This window comes from Diceros bicornis, chromosome 28, assembly GCF_020826845.1.
Source record: "Diceros bicornis minor isolate mBicDic1 chromosome 28, mDicBic1.mat.cur, whole genome shotgun sequence".
In the NCBI taxonomy this organism is placed as follows: domain Eukaryota; kingdom Metazoa; phylum Chordata; class Mammalia; order Perissodactyla; family Rhinocerotidae; genus Diceros; species Diceros bicornis.
Genome location: NC_080767.1, coordinates 37,786,395 through 37,807,458, shown reverse-complemented (window position 1 = coordinate 37,807,458; position 21,064 = coordinate 37,786,395). Strand labels below are relative to the sequence as shown.

Here is a 21,064-nt window from a genome sequence, read left to right as displayed (position 1 = left end):
CTTGGGCCAAGGGCTCCACCCTCTGAGCCTCGGTGGCCTCACCTGGAGTCACGGGAGATGGCGACGGGGAAGTGACACAGTGCCGGGGACACCGTAAGTGCTCAATGAAGGGCCCTCCTGTTGGTCAGACAACCCCCGTGTCTGTGTCCTCGCCCCCCCCCCGCCTCCAATCAGCTGGGCAGCCCGAGCAGATCTCTTAACCTTCCAAAGAGGAGGAAACACAGGACAAACACCACACAGATGCTTATTTGTCCCAGCGACAGGCACACATTTCCCCCGCGTGGCTCCACTCCCTGCTGTGGCTTTTCTCATCCACAGTTTTTTTCAAGTTAATGTTGACATCCACCAAACAAGAGCCAAATCCATTTGAGGCTGAAACAGGTACCCTCAATCCACTCGAGACAGGGACACAGCTCCCTCCAGGGACATCGCTGCCAAGCTTGGTGGGCAAAGCAGGGACAGCATGGGTCAGTGGAAAGAGGTCTGGGCTGGGAACCGGAGTTCTGTACCCGAGGTCCAGTTCTGCTATAGGCATGCTGTGCCACCTCAGGCAGGGCAGTCGACATCTCTGAACCCTAATTTCTTCATATTTGAACAGGCAGCTCTGGGCTCCTTTATCTCAGAGGTTGCCTTCTAGGTCTTCTGAGAACTTGAGAGACCAGAGAACCCTCGCTCTCTCCCTCACCAAGCCCTTAAAAGGATAGCAAGTAGGAGCTTCTGGGGAAAAAAGTAATAAAAGAAATTTCCAAAAGTGGAAACAATTCTCAACAATGAAAGTAGGCATCTTGTCTTTCTTATGACCAGCCCCAGGTCGTTTCCCAGAAGGGGAAGGCTGTGCACAAAGGAAGAAATGGAAAGAAGGGAAAATCTGTCTTACAGACAGACAGGCGGAGGCCTGCAGAGCCCCACCACGCCCTCACCACACTGTCTTGTGACCACCTGTCACCTGGGGGCTCCCAGAGGACACAGCCCCATCTGTCTTGTCTGCCTTTGTTTCCCCAGAACCTAGCCCAGACCCAGCACAGAGCAACCCCCACTCCAGCGAGACTTAGGAAAAAGATAACGTGGCAGCCGTGGGGCCCGGGGCTGGCTGGACGGGACTGGTGGCCCGGGGGATCCAGGGCAGGCTTTCTGCCCCGTCCCAGCTCTCCCTCCGCTTTCCCAGAGGCTCTGCTGCAGGTGTGGGGGCTGCCCCCAGAGAGGGGGCAGGGAGAGGTGGGGAGCACACTGCTGTGTGCCTGTGGCGTGATTAGCGGCAGCAATGGCCTGAGCGGCCAGACGGCTCCGTGTGGCGCCCAGATGAAAACCCAGAGAGCTTCGCAGGGAATTTCCTGTTTATGACATCCATCCATCGGCTTGAGCCTCCACTGTTGGCTGCGGGTTTCACAGAGCCACGCAGATGGGGGCTGGGGGAGGCCCGAGAAAGGCCCATCTACCCTGGGCATGGAGCCCCGTTCAGCCAGTTGCTCATTCATTCACTCATTCATTCACTCGACCAAGAGCCATTGGGTTCAAGGTGAGCCGGCTGCCGCCGGGGCGGAGGAAACGCTCCTCTCCTCAGGCTGCTCAGGGTCCGGGTGGTTTGCTGCACCCGGTCCCTCCTGCTGTGTCCCGTGTTGCTCGGCCTCTGCCTCATTTCTACAGGGCCGTCCGCGAGCACCAAGCCTTCCTGGAGGAGGGTCAGTGGCTGTGGAGGAACAGCGCTCTCCGCAGTCACCCAGCCGCCCAGAGAGCTGATCCTCGCCCACAGACGCCCTCCGCACGCCAGTGTACACTGGCCTGGCCTGTGCCTGCTGGGGCCAAGGCGGGGTCCAAGCCTGGGCAGGGAAGGGCGCCCCGGCACCAGCCGGCCTGGAGGGCACCTTCACCCACCACATCTCCTTGCTGGGCTCACCCACACCATAGACCCTTGTAAGGAAGCCCCAGACGGAAAAACCAAGCTGGAGCAATTTAGGAAGGGGGCCTGATACCGAGCCAAGAGCCAAGCACAACACAGGAGAGACAGAGAGAGAGAATGGGCCATCCCCCGAACCCAGCAATGCTAGCGGGGATGGCCCTCAATTCCTGAGCTCTTCCCGCCGGCCACCGTGCCACTGAGCCCCTTCCACGCGCGTTCTCACTCGAAACTCCCAACAGCCAAACAACAGCCAAACCCGCAACGCAGGCAGATTGTACCATCGTCACCCCCCTTTTGCAGAGGAGGGAACTGAGACCCAGACAGATGAAGCCACAGCCACCCAGCCGGCCAGGGCAGAACTGGGACTCGACCCTCAGACTCTGCAATGGCGCTCCCACGGTGGCTCTCTAAACGGTCTGCTCTGAAGTGTCCCTCACTTGACGGTTCCCCAGAAAGAGAGCTGCTGGCCACAGGCTGACAAGAGCCGACCTCAAGCACCGGGCCAGGAACCAGCATGAGCTGTGAGCATCCACCAAGGTAAAGACCCCACGAGGGGCCCTGGGCAGTCCACGCGGTGCCCCCGGCTTCCCGTGAGGGGGCAGCTTTTCTCCTGGGTCACCAGAACCCAGACGCAGCCCCCACCTCCGGGCTCTGGCGAACTGGGCCAGGAGGGGCGGGGGTGCTGACTGTCCCGCAGCATCCTCGGGATGCTCCATCCTCTCCCTGTCCCCTCCCCGCCAGCTCCCACCTCCCCCCCCGGAGGCAGCTGGATTTGGCCCTGTGTGGGACCCTGGCCCGCTGCCCCCGGGAGCCGGAGCTGGAGCCAGGAGCCCTCGCAGCTGTCCCAGCTACACATCAGAACCACAAACAAACACTGTTGCCTAGAAACACCGCCTCGCCCAGCATCCCCGGCTGAATCCTGGGACCAGAGCCACCAGGCGCTGTCTGGCCACTATCGCCTGTCCAACGCTTTCATTTCTCAGACGGGGAGACTGAGGCCCAGAGAGGGGAAGGGTCTTGCTCCAGTTCACTCAGCGAGTTGGGGGAAGGCTGGGAGGGACCCCAGGTCCTTCACAGCCTGATCTCACACACAGACAGAGCCCGTGTCTTCTCTCTCCCATCCTGCTCGGGCACAGTCCTGGGCACACGAGATGGCTCAAGAAATCCCACTGACTTCAATTTCCAACCCACAGTTCGCAAGGGCTTTTCACAAACAGCAACCCCACAGGGTAAGAAGCACCCGGCGACCATTCCCACCCTCGGACTCAGCTGTTTGCTTCCAGGACCATACCCCAAGGAAATGACCCAGGAGATAAAGAGAAGCATTTATGCAAAGACGTTCCAACATCTCCATTATTACCACCGAAAACTGGCCACGAAGCACATGCCCCAAACAGAGGAACAGCTTAGCAACAATGAGAGATGCTCGCCCCGGAATGCTGTTCTGCCCTTTAAATAAAAAGCGAGTGGTGATACGGGCCAGGATGACTCGAGAAAATGGGTAAACGGGGAAAAGTTATCAGAGATAAGGGCAGAATAGAAGATGCACTGAGTTTAATTCCATAAAAGCAGCTACACGAACAAATTGGACGGGGGTTGTGGACACAAGTGGTGGTTTAGAGTTTAGCGGCTACTCAACTCCATTCTGTTTTCTTTCTAGCAAGGACTCTCAGATTCAGAGCATTGAAGATTGCTGAGAGCTCAGAATATCCTCGGGACCCTCCAGAGAGAGCAGTGGCATGTCTGACGTTGGCCCAGAAGCCTGATGTGTGTGTTCTCATGTCTGTGTCTCTGTGTATGCCTGCGTGCTTATGTCTGTGTGTCTGTCCATGTGTGTCCACGTCTGTTCCCGTCTGTGCGTGTCTGTGTGTGTCCGCGTCTGTGTGCGTGCATGTTAGGGCCCGGCCCAGGCGCTGGAAGGTCACGACCCCAGTTTTCCCCCACCGCATGTGCTTCTGTTTCCTCCTCCGTGCCTGGGGCACATGCCACTCACCCCAGCCACCTCCAGGACGGCTGACAGGAGAAGAGGGCCACCCTGCCCAAACGGAGATGGGGGAGGCCTCAGAGGCTCAGCCACATCGTGGTTCTCCACCTGACCGCACCAGAGTCACCGGGAGCTCTCCAGAGGCACCTGCTCCGGAGCCCTGCTGATGACCTGAACCGCAGCCGGACCTGAGAGCCCCAGGGAAAGGGCAGGAAAGACAGGCCCTGGGCAACCACGGAGCAGGCGCGGGCCTTCCCCGAGGACGGAGGAAGGGGCCGTGCAGATGAGGAGGCAGCTCAACCAGGTGGAAGGAGCCCAAGGCCCAGCCCGGGGGAGGGGGCGGCGGGGACACTTGGTGAGCAGCCACGCCTCTCATCAGGAGAAGCAGGCTGGATCCCGGAGGCAGGCGAACACCTACAGCTCATCAAAATAGGTTCTCAAGCTTCTAGAATAGCAGCTTCGAAGCTGAGCCTTTGGATTCCCTTGGAGAAGGAAGAGGAGACGGGGGAAGAGGAGAAGCAGACAGACAGCAAGTCTGTCCCCACTGCCCCCAGCACCACACCGCCCCCAGCACCACACCGCTCCCAGCACCACACCGCTCCCAGCACCACACCGCTCCGTGTGTTTTCCTGGTGTCTTAAATCTCCGTTTTCCGGTGGAACAGCTATGGGACTAAGGGGACCTGTGTGTCTGCGAGACACTGAGCTTTGTTCTGTGCGGGAGTTTGTCAGAGTGCCACAGGGAGGCCCAGAGCACCAAGGGGCCCAGAGCCTGCGAAGGAAGTTTAAACACAATCAAGAGTTGGTGAAGTTACTCACAACCGTCAACAAGTGGAAATAACCCAAGTGTCCATCGACTGGTGAGTGGAGAAACAAAAGGTGGTCCATCCACACAGTGGAATATTATTCAAAGGAAGGACCTCCTGATACCTGCTGCAATGTGGATGAACCTCAGAAACATGATGCTAAGTGAAAGGAGCCAGACACAAAAAGCCACACATTGTGTGGCTCCATTTATCCGAAACATCCAGAATAGATAAATCCAAACACAGAAAGCAGATAAGTGGTTGCCATGGGCTGCGGTCAGGGGTGGGGCGGGGATGGGGAGTAGCTGCCAATGAGTATGGAGTTTTTTGGGAGGGTGCTAGAAATGTTCTAAAATTGATGGTGGTGATGGTTGCACAACTCTGAATATATTCAAAAACACAGAATGGTACAGCACGTGAATTGTATCTCAATAAAGCTTTTCTTTCTTTCTTTTTTTTTTTTGAGGAAGATCAGCCCTGAGCTAACATCCATGCCAATCCTGCTCTTTTTGCCGAGGAAGACCACCTCTGAGCTAACATCTATTGCCAATCCTCCTCGTTTTTTTTGCCCTTTTTCTCCCCAAAGCCCCGGTAGATAGTTGTATGTCATAGTTGCACATCCTTCTAGTTGCTGTATGTGGGACGCCGCCTCAGCATGGCCAGAGAAGCGGTGCGTCGGTGCGCACCCAGGATCTGAACCCGGGCTGCCAGCAGCGGAGCACGTGCACTTAACTGCTAAGCCACGGGGCCGGCCCCTCAATAAAGCTTTTCTATTAAACAAAATGGGTGAGAATTAAGAGAGATAAGAGACGTGATGATGATAATTTTTTAAAAGCTAGAAATGACACCTTAGTTTGTGAACAGCAGCAGCAGGAAAATGATATTAAAGGGAGTGATTTTCCAGCACCTACAGCGTACTAGGCACTGCGTATCCCTCACAGTATTGCGTAAGTGGTATTTAAACAATGTCCATTTTACAGATGGAGAAACAGGCCCAGAGGACCAGTGTCCCCCGAGGCCACATGACTGATGAGGAACCAGCTGGGGTCCACACTCGTGTCTGATGAACTCCAGGGTCTGAGCTCTTCACCCAGCCCCACCCCAGGCATATTTTCCGCCCTCATTTAGATAGACTCCTGGAATCTCAGAAATCTCAAGAGAAAGCTGTAAGCCAGCAAGAAGTAGAGAGGGCAAAGGAGAAAGAACAAAACTCTAGGATTGCAAAAGCAGCTCTCACAAATTTATGGCTCCCGGTTGATCGATGAAAGCATCCCAACAAGGAGGGGTGAACAAACGGGACGGTGGTTCCCCATTTCAGTAACAAGCCATAAATAAGCCAGAAATAAGCAAGCACCTGGCCGGCCGCTGCCCAGCCGAGGAGCGAGGACCAGGCTTTCTGGGGAGAAATGCGGGCTCCCCCGGGCCCCCACCCCCACCCTGACATGGAGCTGCAGAGACCCCCCAACAGGGCATGGGGGTGGGGACTGCAGACTCAGCCCAGGCCCAGAAGCCCAGCTGCACTCAGAGTGCAGGCTTCAAGGTTTGGAAGGGCTTGCTGAACAGATGTTCCGAGATGCAGAGACCCACGTGTGGGTGTCAAGGGGGCGGGGGTGCTCGGAGACCTTCTCAGTCTGCAACTTAGAGAACTTGCCAGGGCTGATGTCACCAGCCAGAGCCGAAGTGCCCCCCGCCCCCGACCAGGGTCAAGAGGCACCCCCAGGAGTTCTGAGCTCGTCTCGTCTGGAACCACCACCCCCCACACCCCCGCCTGGGGGTGCGGCCTGGATCTGAAGGACGCCCAAGCAGCCTCCTCCCACTCCCAGGATCCCAGACGGACGGTGGAGAGAAGCTGAGTCAGAAAGCCGGCCGCCAGACACCTGGTCTGCAGAGCAGGGGAGGACGTAGCACGCTTCCCGGTCAGGCCGCCGTCCCAACCGTGCCGTTGGTCTTTTCTAGCTGGGTGACCACGAGCACTCACCCTGCTTTGCTGAGCCTCAGTCCGGCTCAGACAAGGAGGGCTGCCAGGCTGTCGTTGGGTAGAGGAGACGCTGCCCGCAGCGCCCAGCGGCGGGCGCGTGAAGTGCTGGGCGCGTGTTATTTCAGAGGGGGTCTCACCCCGAACGTCCACGCACCCTACAGGTCCATGGAGAGGCTTCAGGGGGCCCAGGGACAAAAGCGCTGTGTGCGGAATCGAATGCACATGCCCCTGGGGGTGTCCACGGGGTCCCACATACCCGCTGCGTCACTGGCCACCTTGAGGCCAGTTTCCCCTCAAGCCACAAGCTCTGCCCCTTCTCCGACCCGAGGCCACACGACTGGGGTTACCTGTCTGTGACGGGCGGCACAGGGCGGGAGTCCTTGGTCCAGGTGACCAATGGAGGTGGGGAGCCCTGGGCTTTGCAATCCAGGGTCACGTCGTCACCGGCCTTGGCCGTGACTCTCAGAGGCTCGTCTGCATCTTGTGACCCGTTGACGTGGATCCTGGGCTGGGCTGTGGGTGGAAGCATGGGGGGACTGTGAGCAGGGCCGGGCCCACGGATGGGGGCCGGCGGGGAGCAGGTGGCTCCCCCAGGAAGCAGAGGTGGTACCGCCGCCCTGGAGGTGCAGAAGGTGGGTGGGCTCTATTATAATGCAACAGTGCAGGTTTCGGGGTGGGCTCAGATCTGACGGTTTCCCTCAGTCTCCCCCTCCTCCTCTCCACCACCACCTCCCTCTGGAAGCCCCCCTTGCTTTGATGGCCCTGACGCGGTCCCTCCTGCCCTAACGTCTATGCTCCTCTAGCTTCTCTTCATCCTGCTGCCCCCTCCCCGGGGACATTCCAGCAGGTTCTATCCTCCTTCTCTTCTCTCTCTCTTCTCCCCCTTGATCATCCCATTTATTCCCATGATATCAACCACCAGAAGACACACAACCCGCCCTGTGGCCAGTCGGGGGTTTATAACAATCTGTGCGCATCGCCTCTCTCTCACATGCAGCTGAAGGCAGGACCGGCCCCCTCCCTCCGTATGCACCCCGATATTTCTAGCCGGATGCTCACACACTGAAGGCACCCAGTACATGTCTGGGCACCAACAACTAAACAAGCCAGCCAGCTGGGGACATCGAGACCCATTCAGCCCTCACATGTTCTCCTGTACGTCATTAGCTCAGAGAGGAAATCCCCTCTTTAAAAATTTTATTTTGCAATAAAAAATATTGGCTCTAAGCATATACAACAGAACAAAATTGGCTGTGTATTCACTCACTCATCCCAGACAGTCACTGAGTGCCCAGCCCTGTGGGAACACTGGGAAACAGCAGCAAAGCAGATAGGTCCTGCCCGTCCTCACAGTGTGTAGGCCCACAGGGAACACTGGAACCAAATAGCTCAATACACAACCAATTATTCAGTCACAATTATGAGGGATGCTATCAGGGAACATTGCAGAGCGTTTACAGAAGGTGATTTGACTCAGCCTGAGGGATCATAGCTGAAATCTGATGGATGGGAGAAGTCGGCCGGGCCAAGAGGTCGGGGAAGGGCATTCCAAACAGAAGGAATTGCACATGCAAAGGCATAATGGGCCATTCAAGAAATTGAAAGGAGACCAGAGGGTCTTGGGCGCAGAGAGTTGAGGAGAGAGGTGGGCAAGGGGCTGCCAAGGTGGCCGGGGTCCAGTGTAGGGTCTTGTGTCTTTCCAGGGCTTGTTAATGTAATGGCTTCCCCCATTCCGTTACACAGGGTTGAGTTGGAACCACTTAACCACACCCCTGGGGACAGCGCTCTGAGGGAGGACAGCTTTGGTCTATGTGCCGCTCAGATGAGAAGAATTTAGAGGCAGGGCTCGAGGAAGATGCAGGTAAGGCAGATTGTGCACGTCCCCGCCCCCACGCCTGCCGAGCCCCTCTCCCAGGACAGGCGCAGCCATCACTCACTGTTGACAGAAAGCCACATCTCCTGGCTGGAGAAGCCCACGGCATTGGTGGCTGTGCAGACATAGGTCCCTGCGTCCTGGGCAGACGGCTGGGCGATGACCAGGGTGCCGTCCTTGCTCACGTTGTAGTGAGGATCCCTGGAGATCAGGGCATTGGGTGCCTACGGCAGAGTCACCGGTGACGTCAGCAGAGCACACACCCCACAGAGATTTGCACCGTTCCCCTCCCCGTGATGCACTGGGCCTATCTCTCAGGTTACCCTCACGGGAACAGGCTCCGCCTACCTTGGTCCAGGTGATGGTGGGGGTGGGAACTCCCGAGGCCACACAGGGAAGAGAGGCTGGAACCCCTTCATTAGTGACGTGGTGGGTGGCAGTGGGCCGGATTCTAGGTGGCACTTATAAAAACAAACCAATTTCATAAATCAAAGCTCATAGTAGCATTATTCACAACAGCCAAAAGGTGGAAACAAAGCAAATATCCATCAAAGGATGATGGATAAACAGCATGCGGCGTGTACACATGGAATATTATTCAGCCTTAAAAAGGAATAAAAGTTTGATAAATACGACAACATGGATGAACCTTGAAAACATTATGCTAGGTAAAATAAGCCAGACACAGAAGGACAAATATTGTATGACTCCACTTATATTAGGTCCCTAGAGCAATCAAATGCATAGAGACAGAAAGGAGAATGGTGGTTGCCAGAGGCTGAGAGGAGGAGGGAATGGAGAGTTCGTGTTTAATGGGGACAGAGTTTCAGGTTAGGAAGACGAAAAGGTTCTAGAGATGGCTGGTGGTAATGGTTCCAGAACAATGTGAATGTACTTAACACCACTGAACTGTACAACGAGAAATGGTTAAAATGGTAAGTTTTAGGTTATGTATATTTTATTACAATTTAAGAAAAAAACAATTTCAACAGAAGAATCCAAATGGCCTAATATCTACAGTCACCACTGCTATAAATTCATGCCCCAGACAGAGGGCAGCCTGTGCCTGGGAACCAGCCGTAACATTTCTTTGCTCTGGGACCTTGGATAAACCACTTAATCTTTTGGTACCCATATTCCTTGATCAGCAAAAAAGCTAAATTAACCCCAATTCCCTGCCCACTCTCCTGGGATGGACAGATGAGAAATGGCAGAAAACAGTGTTCACGGAACACAGCGAACTTGAAAACAAGTGCCAGGTCCATTCTGGGCACCATCCAGATTTGCAGGCATTAAAGCAAGGGTCTCCAAGACGAGCGGGGGAAGGTGGAAATGGGTGTGGAGAAGTCAGGAGGGGAAGCCAGGAGCCAGGGGCTCTGACGGTAACACTCAGAGATCCTGTAGGGAGTTTCCGGATTCTCCCAGGGGGCCAAAGCCAGCTAGTCGATTAATACTTGTCGAATGGAAACGAAGTGAACCAAGAGAGACCCAGCTTGTTCACGCCACCCCGGCAGAAGAGGCCACGCCAGCACGGTGGGAAATTACAGGGTGACACGCTCTGCAGAGGCAGCCCGGTTTGCTGATCCTGTGATCTTGGTGAGTTATGGCCTCTCCGAGCCTCAGCTGACTTAACTTCAGAATGGAGAGTCTTTTAAACCCCACCTCTTGGAATAGCTATGAAAACTAAGTGAGACATCCACAGAACCTTGCAGAGGTCTGGCACGCGGTACGTGTGGGCTCAACCTTGGAGCGCTATTATTAACTGGAATTACGAGGAGACAGAACACCTGGGTTCCAGACCCAGCCTCCTCTGAACTCGGGTTTTCCTCTATAAAATGGGGAAGGATGCATTCTTCCCACTCGTCCCTCATGGGATTTATGAAACATATAATAATAAAAAGGATATTAACACACTTGGTAAATGACAAAATATAACCAAACTTAGTTTAAACTTCTCATCTTACATTAAAAAGAACAGTGATACCCGGTTAGGTGGGGAAGGGAAACAGGGACTCTCCAACACTGCGGATGGGAGAGTAATTGGGCAAAATGCACTAAAAGCCCTAAAAATGGGCAGTCTCCGTGACTCAAAACTCAATTCCACATTAATGGGTTTATCCTCAGGAAAAAATCAGTCATGGGGACAGCACAAGGATGTTTATCCCCAGGGTGTGCCCGCTAGTGAGAAACCGGACACGAGGGGACAGGTTAGAGACTCATGGCTCATCCAGATGAGGACACACAGGCTTAAACGGGTGCCCCTGAATATTTAACAGAAAGCAGTCATCATATATCGTCAAGGGAAACACTCAGGTTGCAAGACAGCAACATAATGTGGTCCCAGCTTGGTTTTTAAATACGTATGTGTATGTCTACAAAAAGAATTTACAGATAGATGGATAGAAATATACATACATATAATGGATTTATATATAAAAACTTATATAAAGAATGTATATATTATGTAAAAATAATTTATATACAATGTATATAAAGAATATACATAATTTATATATTACATATAATTTATTATATATATACAGGGTGTGTGTATGTGTGCATGTGCAAGCTTGCTTATGTATCAAATATGAAAGATTCAAACCAAAATGTGAAATTATTCTGGTTCTTCTCAGCTATTGGTATTATGGGACTATTTTTTTACTTGTCTAGTCTCTAATTTTCCTACAGAGAATACGTACTATTTGTGCAATTTTTTTAGACAAAGGTGTTCATGATCAGTTCCCCCCACGTGCCTTCCCCCATCCCGGTCCAGCCCCCGCCCCACCCCCCACCACCTTGGGGCCCCCGACTCACCCTGGACGACCAGCATCACGTCCTTGTGTTGAGAGCCGGCCGTGTTGGTGACCACACAGCTGTACCTCCCCGCATCCTCCTGCAGCGCCTGGTCAAGGTGGAGGCTGCCATCTGCTCGGACGGAATGCCGGCTGCCAGGTGGGAGCTGGTGAGGGCAAGGAAGCACCAGCTCGGACCATGGGCCCCCCAGAGCCAGCTAAGAGAGAGCCCTTCAGAAACCCCACTGCCCACGAGGCCGGCAGGGAGCAGCCTGGACTGACAGGCCAGGGGTTCAGAGAAGGAGTGAACAGGAGGGGGATATAGAAGAAAATAGAGAAAACCAAGTTGACATGAATGGATAGAGCAGCCACTGTGTGCCGAGCAGTGGGCTAGGTAGTTGGGCAGATATTAATCTGCACAGGCCACACCTTTGCCCTGGAACCATCAGAATGGAGGTGACGAATGCATCGTGTCTGTGCCCCCACTAAACCCCTGCTCCCCAACCCTCAGCACGAATGGAGGCAAAATCCTCCCGCTGTGCTCCATGGGGGGCGGCAGCCACACCAATCCTTGGCAGGACTTCAGAGGGTGACGGATGCTATTAGTGCATTAGCAGAGAAGGTTCTGGAAAGAGGCAAGAAAGAGAGGGAAGAGGAGGAGGACATTCTAAAACAGGAACAGCAAAGCGGAGGCTGGGGTACGAAGGTGACAGCACCTTCGTCCCCAGGCACCACTGCCCGCTGCCCCCGGAGGAGCCAGCACTCACGGGTCGGCCAGCCCTGAGCCAGCGCCTCTCCGGGAAGGGCCTCCCGGCCAGGATGACACAGGGCAGGGACACGGGCTGCCTCTCCAGCACCCGGACAGTGGAGGCACTGCTGGCGATCTGTGGGGGCGCTGTGGAGAGAGGAGACCGTGTTGGCTGCACTAGATTCCCTGAGGGCGGTCATCCGGGGGACAGAGGTCCCCCACCCCCACCCCAGGGAACCAGTGGAAGCATCAGGATGGAGGATCCTAAAGGGTCAAAGGGCACACTGTCTGGGGCACATCCCCCAGGAAGCAGGGATCCAGATGCTCCTCTTGGAGAACCAGGCTATGGACACTTCTGTCTCAAAGGATGGGTGGCCCCGGGGGGTCCCTGGGGGAGCCCGGCCTCCCCACCTCCCGGCATCTCCAGATCCACCAGCGAACCACGTCCAGTCACCACGAGCTGGGCCTCCGCCTGGACCTTCCCAAAGACATTTTGAGCTTCACACACATATGGGGCCTGGTCTTCAGGGAGCACACCTGAGGGCAGGACAGAGGCAGGCCTGACTGTCGGGCACGCCAAGGCTGCAGCCCCCACAAGCTCCAGCTCCCAGAGAGATGGACCCCTCAGCACAGCCTGGCCCTGTGGAGGTTGGGTGGGAGGCCTGGGATGGCAGAGAGGAGCGGGACAGGGATACAGTCGGTCCTTGGAAGGATGAGAAGGCCTCAGCTTGCTCATCTGAAGCATGGGGATAATTTATCAATACCTGTGCCTTGCAGTGTGATTGGGAGGGGTCAATAAGATGATGCAAATACAGTGCCCAGCATCCAGCCAGGCACATAGTAAATCGTAGTCACAGCAGTAGTAGTAAGGATGATGGTAATGACAATAGCCAACACATATAACACTTAACATGTGTCAGGAACTGTGCTAAGCGCTTTCCACGTATTACCCACACAATCACCCACTAAGGTGGCTGGTTATTAAGGCCAGGTGGTAGGTATTGTCATTACCATTAGTATGTCCAGTTCAGAGTAGTGGAATGACTCGACCAGAGTCACATCAGCCAAAATGTGACCCTGGTCACATGGGTCAGGTATCAGCCTGACCCATGGTCAGTGCTGGGGCTCAGGGTCCTGCTACTGGCCACCCAGCCTGGTGGCTTAGGGTGTCAAAAGCCATCCTGTCCCCCTGCCCACCCTCCGCCAGCCCAATCTCTTACTTTCAAAGAACAGCACTCCTGAGTCAGGGTTCCTGGTCCTGCTGCCCCGCCTGGGCCCCAGCGGCAGGCCGTCTCCGCGGTGCCAGGTGACTGTGGGGGGCGGGTGGCCGGTGGCCCGACATGCCAGGAGGGCGCTCCTCCCCAGCTCCACGGTGACTTCCCGGGGCAGCTCCATCAGCTGGGGTGCATCTGCAGGGAGGTGACCGGTCAGCCACCCCCGGCGGGACCGCCTGACCCCCAGGAGACTGCTCCCAACGCCTACCTCCCCTCCCACGGCTGGGAAGTCCCCCGCCTTCCAGCCTCGCCCTTGTGAACCTGGGGCTGACTCACATCCAGGGCTCTGGGGCCAACCTGAGCTTGGTGGGGTCCACCCCCGGGCAGCTCTCGGGCATGAGGCAGCGGGAGCGGCCTTTGGCGGGATGAAGCTGCTGACATGCCGCGTACCCCTACGTGGGGTCCCAGGGGCCTCGCTGTGCCTGGCCGTGCAGGGGGCAACAGGCCTGCTCCTGGCGGCGACACCTCCCGGGAAGCACACCTCCGAGGGGCTGCAAGTCACCGTCTAGCCACAGGAGCCTCTGAGACCCTCTCCCCCGCCCGCTCGCCCTCCTCCTGGGCCCCAGGAGCTTCCTCTAGCAGGTCACAGCCCCTTCTGCGTACGTCACCCCGAAGAGCCAACTTTGTGGGGAGATTATAGGCCATCTTCACTCTCTTCCCTACATCTTTCTCTGCTGAACTTTTTGTAATGAGCATAGAAAACTCTACAACAAAATTAAAACATACTTATTATAAATAATGTGACCTTATAATTTATGGTCCAAACGGAGGCCCTTGAGAGTAAAAATGGCTGTATTAACAATTACACCCAGACAACAACCCAAATGAGGTTTGCCCCGCACACCTGAGCTATCAAAAATTCACACACACATAAGGGGTATGTTTCCCTAATTTTTGCTCCACACACCCCAAATCCCACACCCTAAACCCCCTGTTAATAGTTTGTAGTGTTTCTTCCAAAACTTTTTTGTAAGTATTGTCTTACTTTTGTAATCGGGGGAAAAATAAATTATTTCCCAAAACAGAAACTCATGATCCTTTCTGCCCATCAGCAGGCCAGGAGAAGGTCCAACTCCAGATAGGTCCGGGCCTGTCCCCTGCAGCCTCCGGGCACTGTCCTCAGGTCCGTGTCCCCACACCCAGGACCAGGAAGGTCCCCGGCCTTTTTTTAAAGCTTTGCATCCAGCACCATGGAAAATCCTCCACTTCTCTGTTCTTTCCGTCTCTCTCCAGAAATCTCCCCCGGCCTTCCAAATCATGACATCAAATTTCCCTCCCAGCCTCAGGGATTAGGGAGGTTCCAGGGAGATATAAACACAACTTGGAAAATGACTGCAAGGAGGAAGATAGTCTTGGAACCAACCTCGGACACCACACGGACGCCTCTTCTCCTTCTCACTGGGGCCTGGCAGCTGCCGCGGCTCAGAATCCCAGAAAGCCTGTGCTCCCGACGGGGTCGTGGCTCCCGCAGAGCCCTGGCCCCGGGGCACGGCTTAGCCACCGCACCCCATCCTAGGGAGAGCGGAGGCTCAGCCCCAGTGCCAGCTGCCCCCAGAGCCTGCCTTCTCCAGCACCGCCCAGCCCAACTGCGGGGCCCAGCTCAAACCTCCCTCCTCCAGGCAGCCTCCCATCCACTGTCTCTCTCAGAGCTTCTGGAACTCTTCCTCCTTAGCCCCCAGCCAGCCCAGCTTTGCCTCCTGAGTCTGGGATATTGGGAAGCACACTCTCTTCCCATCCTTCTCTCAGTCCTGAACTTCCCCCCTAGAAGGACAGCTCCTTCATAATAATAAGCAAATAATAAGTATAAAGGGGAGCGTTTGAAATGCCCACTCAGTGACAGGCATGGTGATGGCGCTTTTAGAAACACGATTTGAATACCAGTCTCAGTAAACTCATGAAGTGGATATTATCACAACCCCCATATTACAGATGAGGAAACTGAGGGTCAGAGAGCTTAAGGAACCTGCCCATGGGCACAGCTCAAAGTCAATGGCAGAGCTGGGATCAGAGTCCAGGTCTGGCTCCTGCTAAGGCCCAGGCTCTCAACCACTGCACCCCTGCATCCCCCTAGGTACTTGGGGACAACCTGGCCACTGTCCCGGCCACAGCTGCACCCAGCACTTCTATCCTCTCTCAGCCAAACCCCAGACTCAGACCCTGCCCAGAAAACGGTGACTCAGCTGCCAGTGCAACCATCCCCCCACTCCTCACCTGGAGTCCCCCCAAAAAGACAGGACCCAGAACCCTCATATGCCAGAGCTGAAGGTCCTCTCGTTGGTTAAAGGATGGGTGGGGCGGGGCCGGCCTGAGTCCTCAGCCCGTCGAGGAGTGGGGGCCAGGCTCCCAGCCCAGTGCTACCCCAGGGCCTCATCCTCCAGGCTCAGCCACCTCTGCTCTCAGGCTCTGAGCCCCCTCCTCCCAGGTGACTCTCTGCAGTAGCCCAGGGAGAGACTGTGAGCGGGCTCCACCGCCATCCCATTTCCCCAGGGACGGCTCCCTTGTGCAGGTTTTGGGGGCAGGAGCTGCAAATGCCCAGTTGGACATCAGAGCAGCTACCAGCGCTCCCCGGAGAGGCCCAGGTTTCATCACCTGACGGCTGCAGCCATGTGTTTGTGGGGAGGTGACTCTGCGTGGGGAGCCTGGAACACCCAGGGAGAGAGAATGGTCCCACTGAAGAACGCAGGCCGGGGGGGGGCAGGACCTTGAGGGATGCCCTGGACCTCCTGCTAGGCCTCCTGGGGCTGCCTCTGCCTTTCCCCGATTCCCCCTCTTCAGAGGAGCTGAGGGGCACGTTAACTGGACCCCGCAGGTGGGACCACTCACCCCCCAGGGATCTTCTAGGAGGAAAGGCCCCCGTGGATTCTAACGGCTGCAGCGAAGTGACCATGACAGAGGTGCCGACTTCCCATCCTCCTACTCGGCCCCCAGGACAAGGGACACCAGCCTGAAGGCCCACAGCCTGGTGGGACCCCTGCACTGCCTCTGCCCCACTGGGTACCCACAGATGAGCCCCTTCACCGCTCTGGGTCTCAGTGTCCCCATCTGGAAAGAGGTAACTATGTTTACTCTGGTCCCAATATCTCAAAGTTCCAGAGCTCTTTATTATCGTCTGGAGACCCTGCAGCCCCCAGTCTCCTCTGCCATGCTCCCAGGTCCCGTGGCTCAGAGTCCCAAGTCAGGACTCTGGGGATGAGCCAGCTCAGGAAGGAGAGCCCCAGTCAGCCTGGACTCAATTTGGCGGGGAGGGGGAGGGGGTCTCAGGCCCAAAAACTGTGCAGATGGGCAAGTGGATCACAGAAGGGGCCGGCCTCAGGCCCCGCCCTGCATTTAGATGAAACCTAGGGGGAGTGAGACTGAGCCAGGGGCTGGGGGGAACGACCTCCGCAGCCCCCTCCCCTGACGACTCATCTCCCGTATAAAGACCCTGTGATCGGGCCTCGAGCCGCAGCCACACTGGCCGGGGGTACAGGATGACTTCCATGGGCTTCTTCCTCTGGAAAAACATATTAAAAATTATATTTTATGACTCCATTGGTATAAAGATAAACACAATCCAAGCTGGAGTCATTTTTATCTATTCAAGAATATTCATTTTTTCTTCTGCTTTTAAGGGAAATTAAAATCAGAGCATGGTCCTGTGCCCCTAAAAGTGTCACAGGCCCTGGACCGGTGCCTGCTGTGCCTGATGGAGAAGCCGCCCCCGTACTGACCACACGTGTCACAGAGCCCAGTTCTGCTTCCCTCCTGCACCCAGGAGGCTGGCCAGAGGCTCTCTGGACCCACGAAAGCACACCCCCTTCTCCCCACTCAGCAGCCAGGAACACGAAGCATGGACTGAGATGAGAGGATAGAAAGAGACGTGTGCACATCCATTTAGAGACAAATCCAGCAGGGCGAAGATAACTTAGCTCAGGGCAGTTTTTTAAAGTGACAGAAAGGGCATTGAACCTGGGGAGAGGGTACAGGCCATGGAGCCTGGTCACCAGCCACGTGACCAATCATTCCCCTCCCTCCGCCTCCCGGGCCCTTGTCAGGCCGGCCCAGCCTACGGCAAGTGTATTGAGTGTTTATTTCATGCAAGACCTGAGAGAAGCGCACAATCTTATTAAATCTCTCAAGGACCCGGGGAGCCAGGCTCCAATATTATCCTCCCATTTCACAGATGAGGAGAGTGAGGCTCAGAGAGGTAAATAACTTGGCCAAATTAGCAGCAGGACCTGGACGCTGATCTAGGACTCTTGACTGCCAGATGCCAGGGCCAGAAGTGATACAGAAGCACCTTGCGGCTGGTCCACAAACGCAGGCACTTGCTGTCAGCACAGGAGAAGGCTGTCTTCCCTCTCATGCTCCAGAAGACAGTTTCCAGCTCAACAGCAGGAAGTGGGCATGGTGCCCACCCGTTCCAGCCCTGGACGGCTCTGCCAGCCGGGCCAGGAAGGCTGGACCACAGCTGCCACCCAGATGGGCAGGAAATTCAATTTCCCACCACTGCTGCCAGGCCGGCTTGCCCCAGACACACAGGTGCTAGACCACTGTTCACCCCTCCCCTGACCTAAAAGCCAGAGGCCACCAGTGGCCCAGTGGCCCAGTGCCCCAGAACCCTGCCTGTGACACCAGTCACCTCCGCCCTCTGACACGGGGAAGTGGCTGCAAGGCCAGTGGCTGACAGGCGAAGGAACAGGACCAGGCAGGCACGTCAGCCCGGGCCCCAAAGAAATAAGGCTTTGCTGAAAAGAAATCAGACGTGGGGCAAAGGATGAGCTGGCCCTGGCACACGGCAAATATGGAAGTGTCAGCTTATATTTTTATCATCATCAGGCTCTAAGCCCACGGCTTTCCACACTTACCCTGCCCCACCCAAGAGGCCAGCCACACAGTGCACTCTGTAGGGAAAGTCTGAGCACATCACTCTCCTCCTTAAAGCCTCTCACCGCCCGCAGGACAAAGCCCAAACCCCGCCCAGCTCCCGAGGCCACAGCGAACGCTGCTCCCCAGCTGGTCTCCTGGCTGTCTGTTTCTGGGTTCAGCTTAGACATCACCTCCTCCAAGAAGCCTTCCCGGCCCCCAATGTTGGGTTGGCCCCTCTCTCTGGGTACCCACAGTCCCTGAGGATGCCAGTTCAAAACGCTCAGTATACTAAGCATTCTAATTACCTTCTGTCCTCTCTCCTTGACCCCACAAGCAACAAGAAAGCAGATGCCGAGTCTCACCTGCTGCCGTGTCCCCAACACAGGGCCTGGTGCATGGGCACCTGGTGACCACGTGTTGGGGGAATGAATGATGGAACAAACCAATGAATGAAGGCTAAGGGTACCCCAAGCCTGGGAGGATCCCAACCCTGAGATGGCACCATTGCCCCCAGGCCAGACTCTCTGAATGGCCTGCTCCAGCCAGGGCCCTGCCCTCCCTGGGGAGCCCCTTCGCCATCCCGCCCAGCCCAGACAAGCACATGCTCAATTCTCTGCACTTGCCCGGGACTCCCAGCGCCCGCCTCTCCCCCCACGGCCACAGCAAACTCTGAGTCCAATCCGTCCTGGCTCAGCATGCCAAGAGCTGAGCCCACAACTTCCGAGCAGGTCCCAGTGCCTGGGATCCAGGCCTGGAACTTAGACATACATACAGCAATCATAGCCACATCCACGTACTGGCCACAGAAGAATCCAGACTCCCCATGGGTAAAAAGGGGATAATCACCCTCCATTTATTAAGCACTCACAATGGGCCAGACCCTGTGCTAAGTATCATATGCCTGACATCACTGAACCCTCACAGCAACACAATGAGGGAAGTCTTGTCAGACCCATTTACAGATGGGGAAACTGAGGGTCACTGACCAAAGCACACAGAGGGCAAGTGATGAAGACAGGACCAGAACCCAGGTCTTAGAGATGACAAGGCCCAGCTTGAACCAAACCGTCTCTGTGGTAAGCAGCCTCCAGGATGGCCCCGATGACCCCTTCCTCCTGGAATTCACAGCCTTGAGTAGCCCCTCCCACCCACCTTGTACTCGGGTTGGTCTGTGTGACCAAGAGAATATAGCAGAAGGGATGATGTGTCACTAGCAAGACTGTGGCTGGTTATAAAGACCACAGCTTCCAGCTGGATTCTTTCTCTCTCTCTCTCTCTCTCTCTCTCTCTCTCTCTCTGCTCCCTTGCTCTGGGGGAAGCCACGTCACAAGAAGCCTTCTGGAGAAGCCCACGCAGTGAGGACCTGAGGCCTCCTGTCAACAAGAGTGAGCTCAGAGTGGATCCTCCAGCCCCAGTCAAGCCTTCAGATGACTGCAGCCCCAGCCAACGGATGAACTGCAACCCCGTGAGAGACAGACCCTGAGCCAGAACCACCCCATAAGCCACTCCCAGAATCCTAACCCTCCAGAATGTGAGACAATAAATGCTTACTGTTCTAAGCCACAAAGTTTCGGAGCAATCTGTTACATAGCAAGAGGTAACGCATACACCATTTCCCTCTGACATCCCTTGTCCCCACGTGCTCTGGACCCACATGATGCAAATTCCACACTGGTGGGCTACGTGGTAGAGTTCTCTCCTCCCTGCTCAGAGGCGGAGGTGGGGGGAGCAGGTGGGGACCAGGTGCACACTCACGTCCAACCTCCAGCCGGATTTCCGCAGAGGCGTCACCCAACTCATTGACAGCTCGGCAGGTGTAGATGCCAGCATCCCTCTCCCGAACTGCCGGGATCCGCAGTGTCCCAGAGCTGGAGCCCTCGGGGGCCAGGATCATTTCATGACTCCCTGGACCAAAGATGAGAAGGCATCAGGCAGGTGCCCACCGTCACCATGGGGATCAGGCTGCCTTCCTGACCCTGGGCTCCTGCGACACCCCAAGGCCAGGGCTGGGGAGGGGGTGGGTGGGGGAAGGTTCCCCCCAAAAGTCAGGACCCGTGTTGTTTAATGGGGACAGAGTTTCAGTTTTGTGAGAAGAAAAGAGTTCTGGAGATGGATGGTGGTGATGGCTATACAACAACGTGAATGTACTTAATACTATCGGACTATATACCCAAAAATGGTTAAGATGGTAAATTTTATGTTATGTGTATTTTACCACAATTTTAAAATTTTCTCTAAAGTCGGCACCCATGGGCCCAGTTCCCTGAGCCCCTCTGTTGACCAGGAGTGAGGCCCAGACTGTCCCCAGACAGTTGGCAGGCTCATCACCTAAGAGCTCCTTGCCTGGGGCCCCCTCCTGGGTCCCCGTCCTCTGCCCCAGGTCCAGACTGAGGTTTGGATCAGCTCTGGGAGGGGCCTAGGGTCACCCTGAGATGACCACTCCCATGCCTGCCTCTGAGGCCTCCCTCATTTCTCCTGCCTGTTATCCACCCCAGGCTCCTGAGGCCTGACAGACAACCCTGATTATGATCGCTTTTCAAAATTTCATTTTTAATTTTTTAAATTGTGGTAAAATATCCAAAACACCAAGTTTTACCATTTTAAGCATTTCAAGCATCCCATTCAGTGGCATTAAGTGCAGTCACATTGTTGTGCAACCATCACCACCATCCATTCACAGAACTTTTTCATCTTCCCAAACTGAGACTCTGTCCCCATTAAACACTAACTCCCTGTTCTCCCTCCCCCAGCCCCTGGCACCCACCATTCTCCTTTCCGTCTCTATGAATCTGACCACTCTAGGGACCTCATATCAGCGGAATCACACAGTATTTGTCCTTCTGTGTCTGGTTTATTTTACTTAGC

At 55.5% G+C, this 21,064-nt stretch overlaps 1 protein-coding gene across 1 annotated transcript in view; it reads right to left on the bottom strand.

Annotated features, from left to right (window-relative positions):
• The window catches only part of HMCN2 (hemicentin 2), a 150,205-nt gene that overhangs the window by 89,394 nt on the left and 39,747 nt on the right, over positions 1–21,064 (bottom strand). The window contains exons 15-22 of the mRNA XM_058524290.1: positions 19,955–20,104; positions 13,298–13,486; positions 12,519–12,614; positions 12,097–12,224; positions 11,352–11,496; positions 8,886–8,998; positions 8,602–8,761; positions 7,012–7,177 (exon numbers count right to left, since the gene is read on the bottom strand). Coding sequence (XP_058380273.1) covers positions 7,012–7,177; positions 8,602–8,761; positions 8,886–8,998; positions 11,352–11,496; positions 12,097–12,224; positions 12,519–12,614; positions 13,298–13,486; positions 19,955–20,104 — 1,147 coding nt within the window. The remainder of the gene's footprint in view (positions 1–7,011; positions 7,178–8,601; positions 8,762–8,885; positions 8,999–11,351; positions 11,497–12,096; positions 12,225–12,518; positions 12,615–13,297; positions 13,487–19,954; positions 20,105–21,064) is intronic.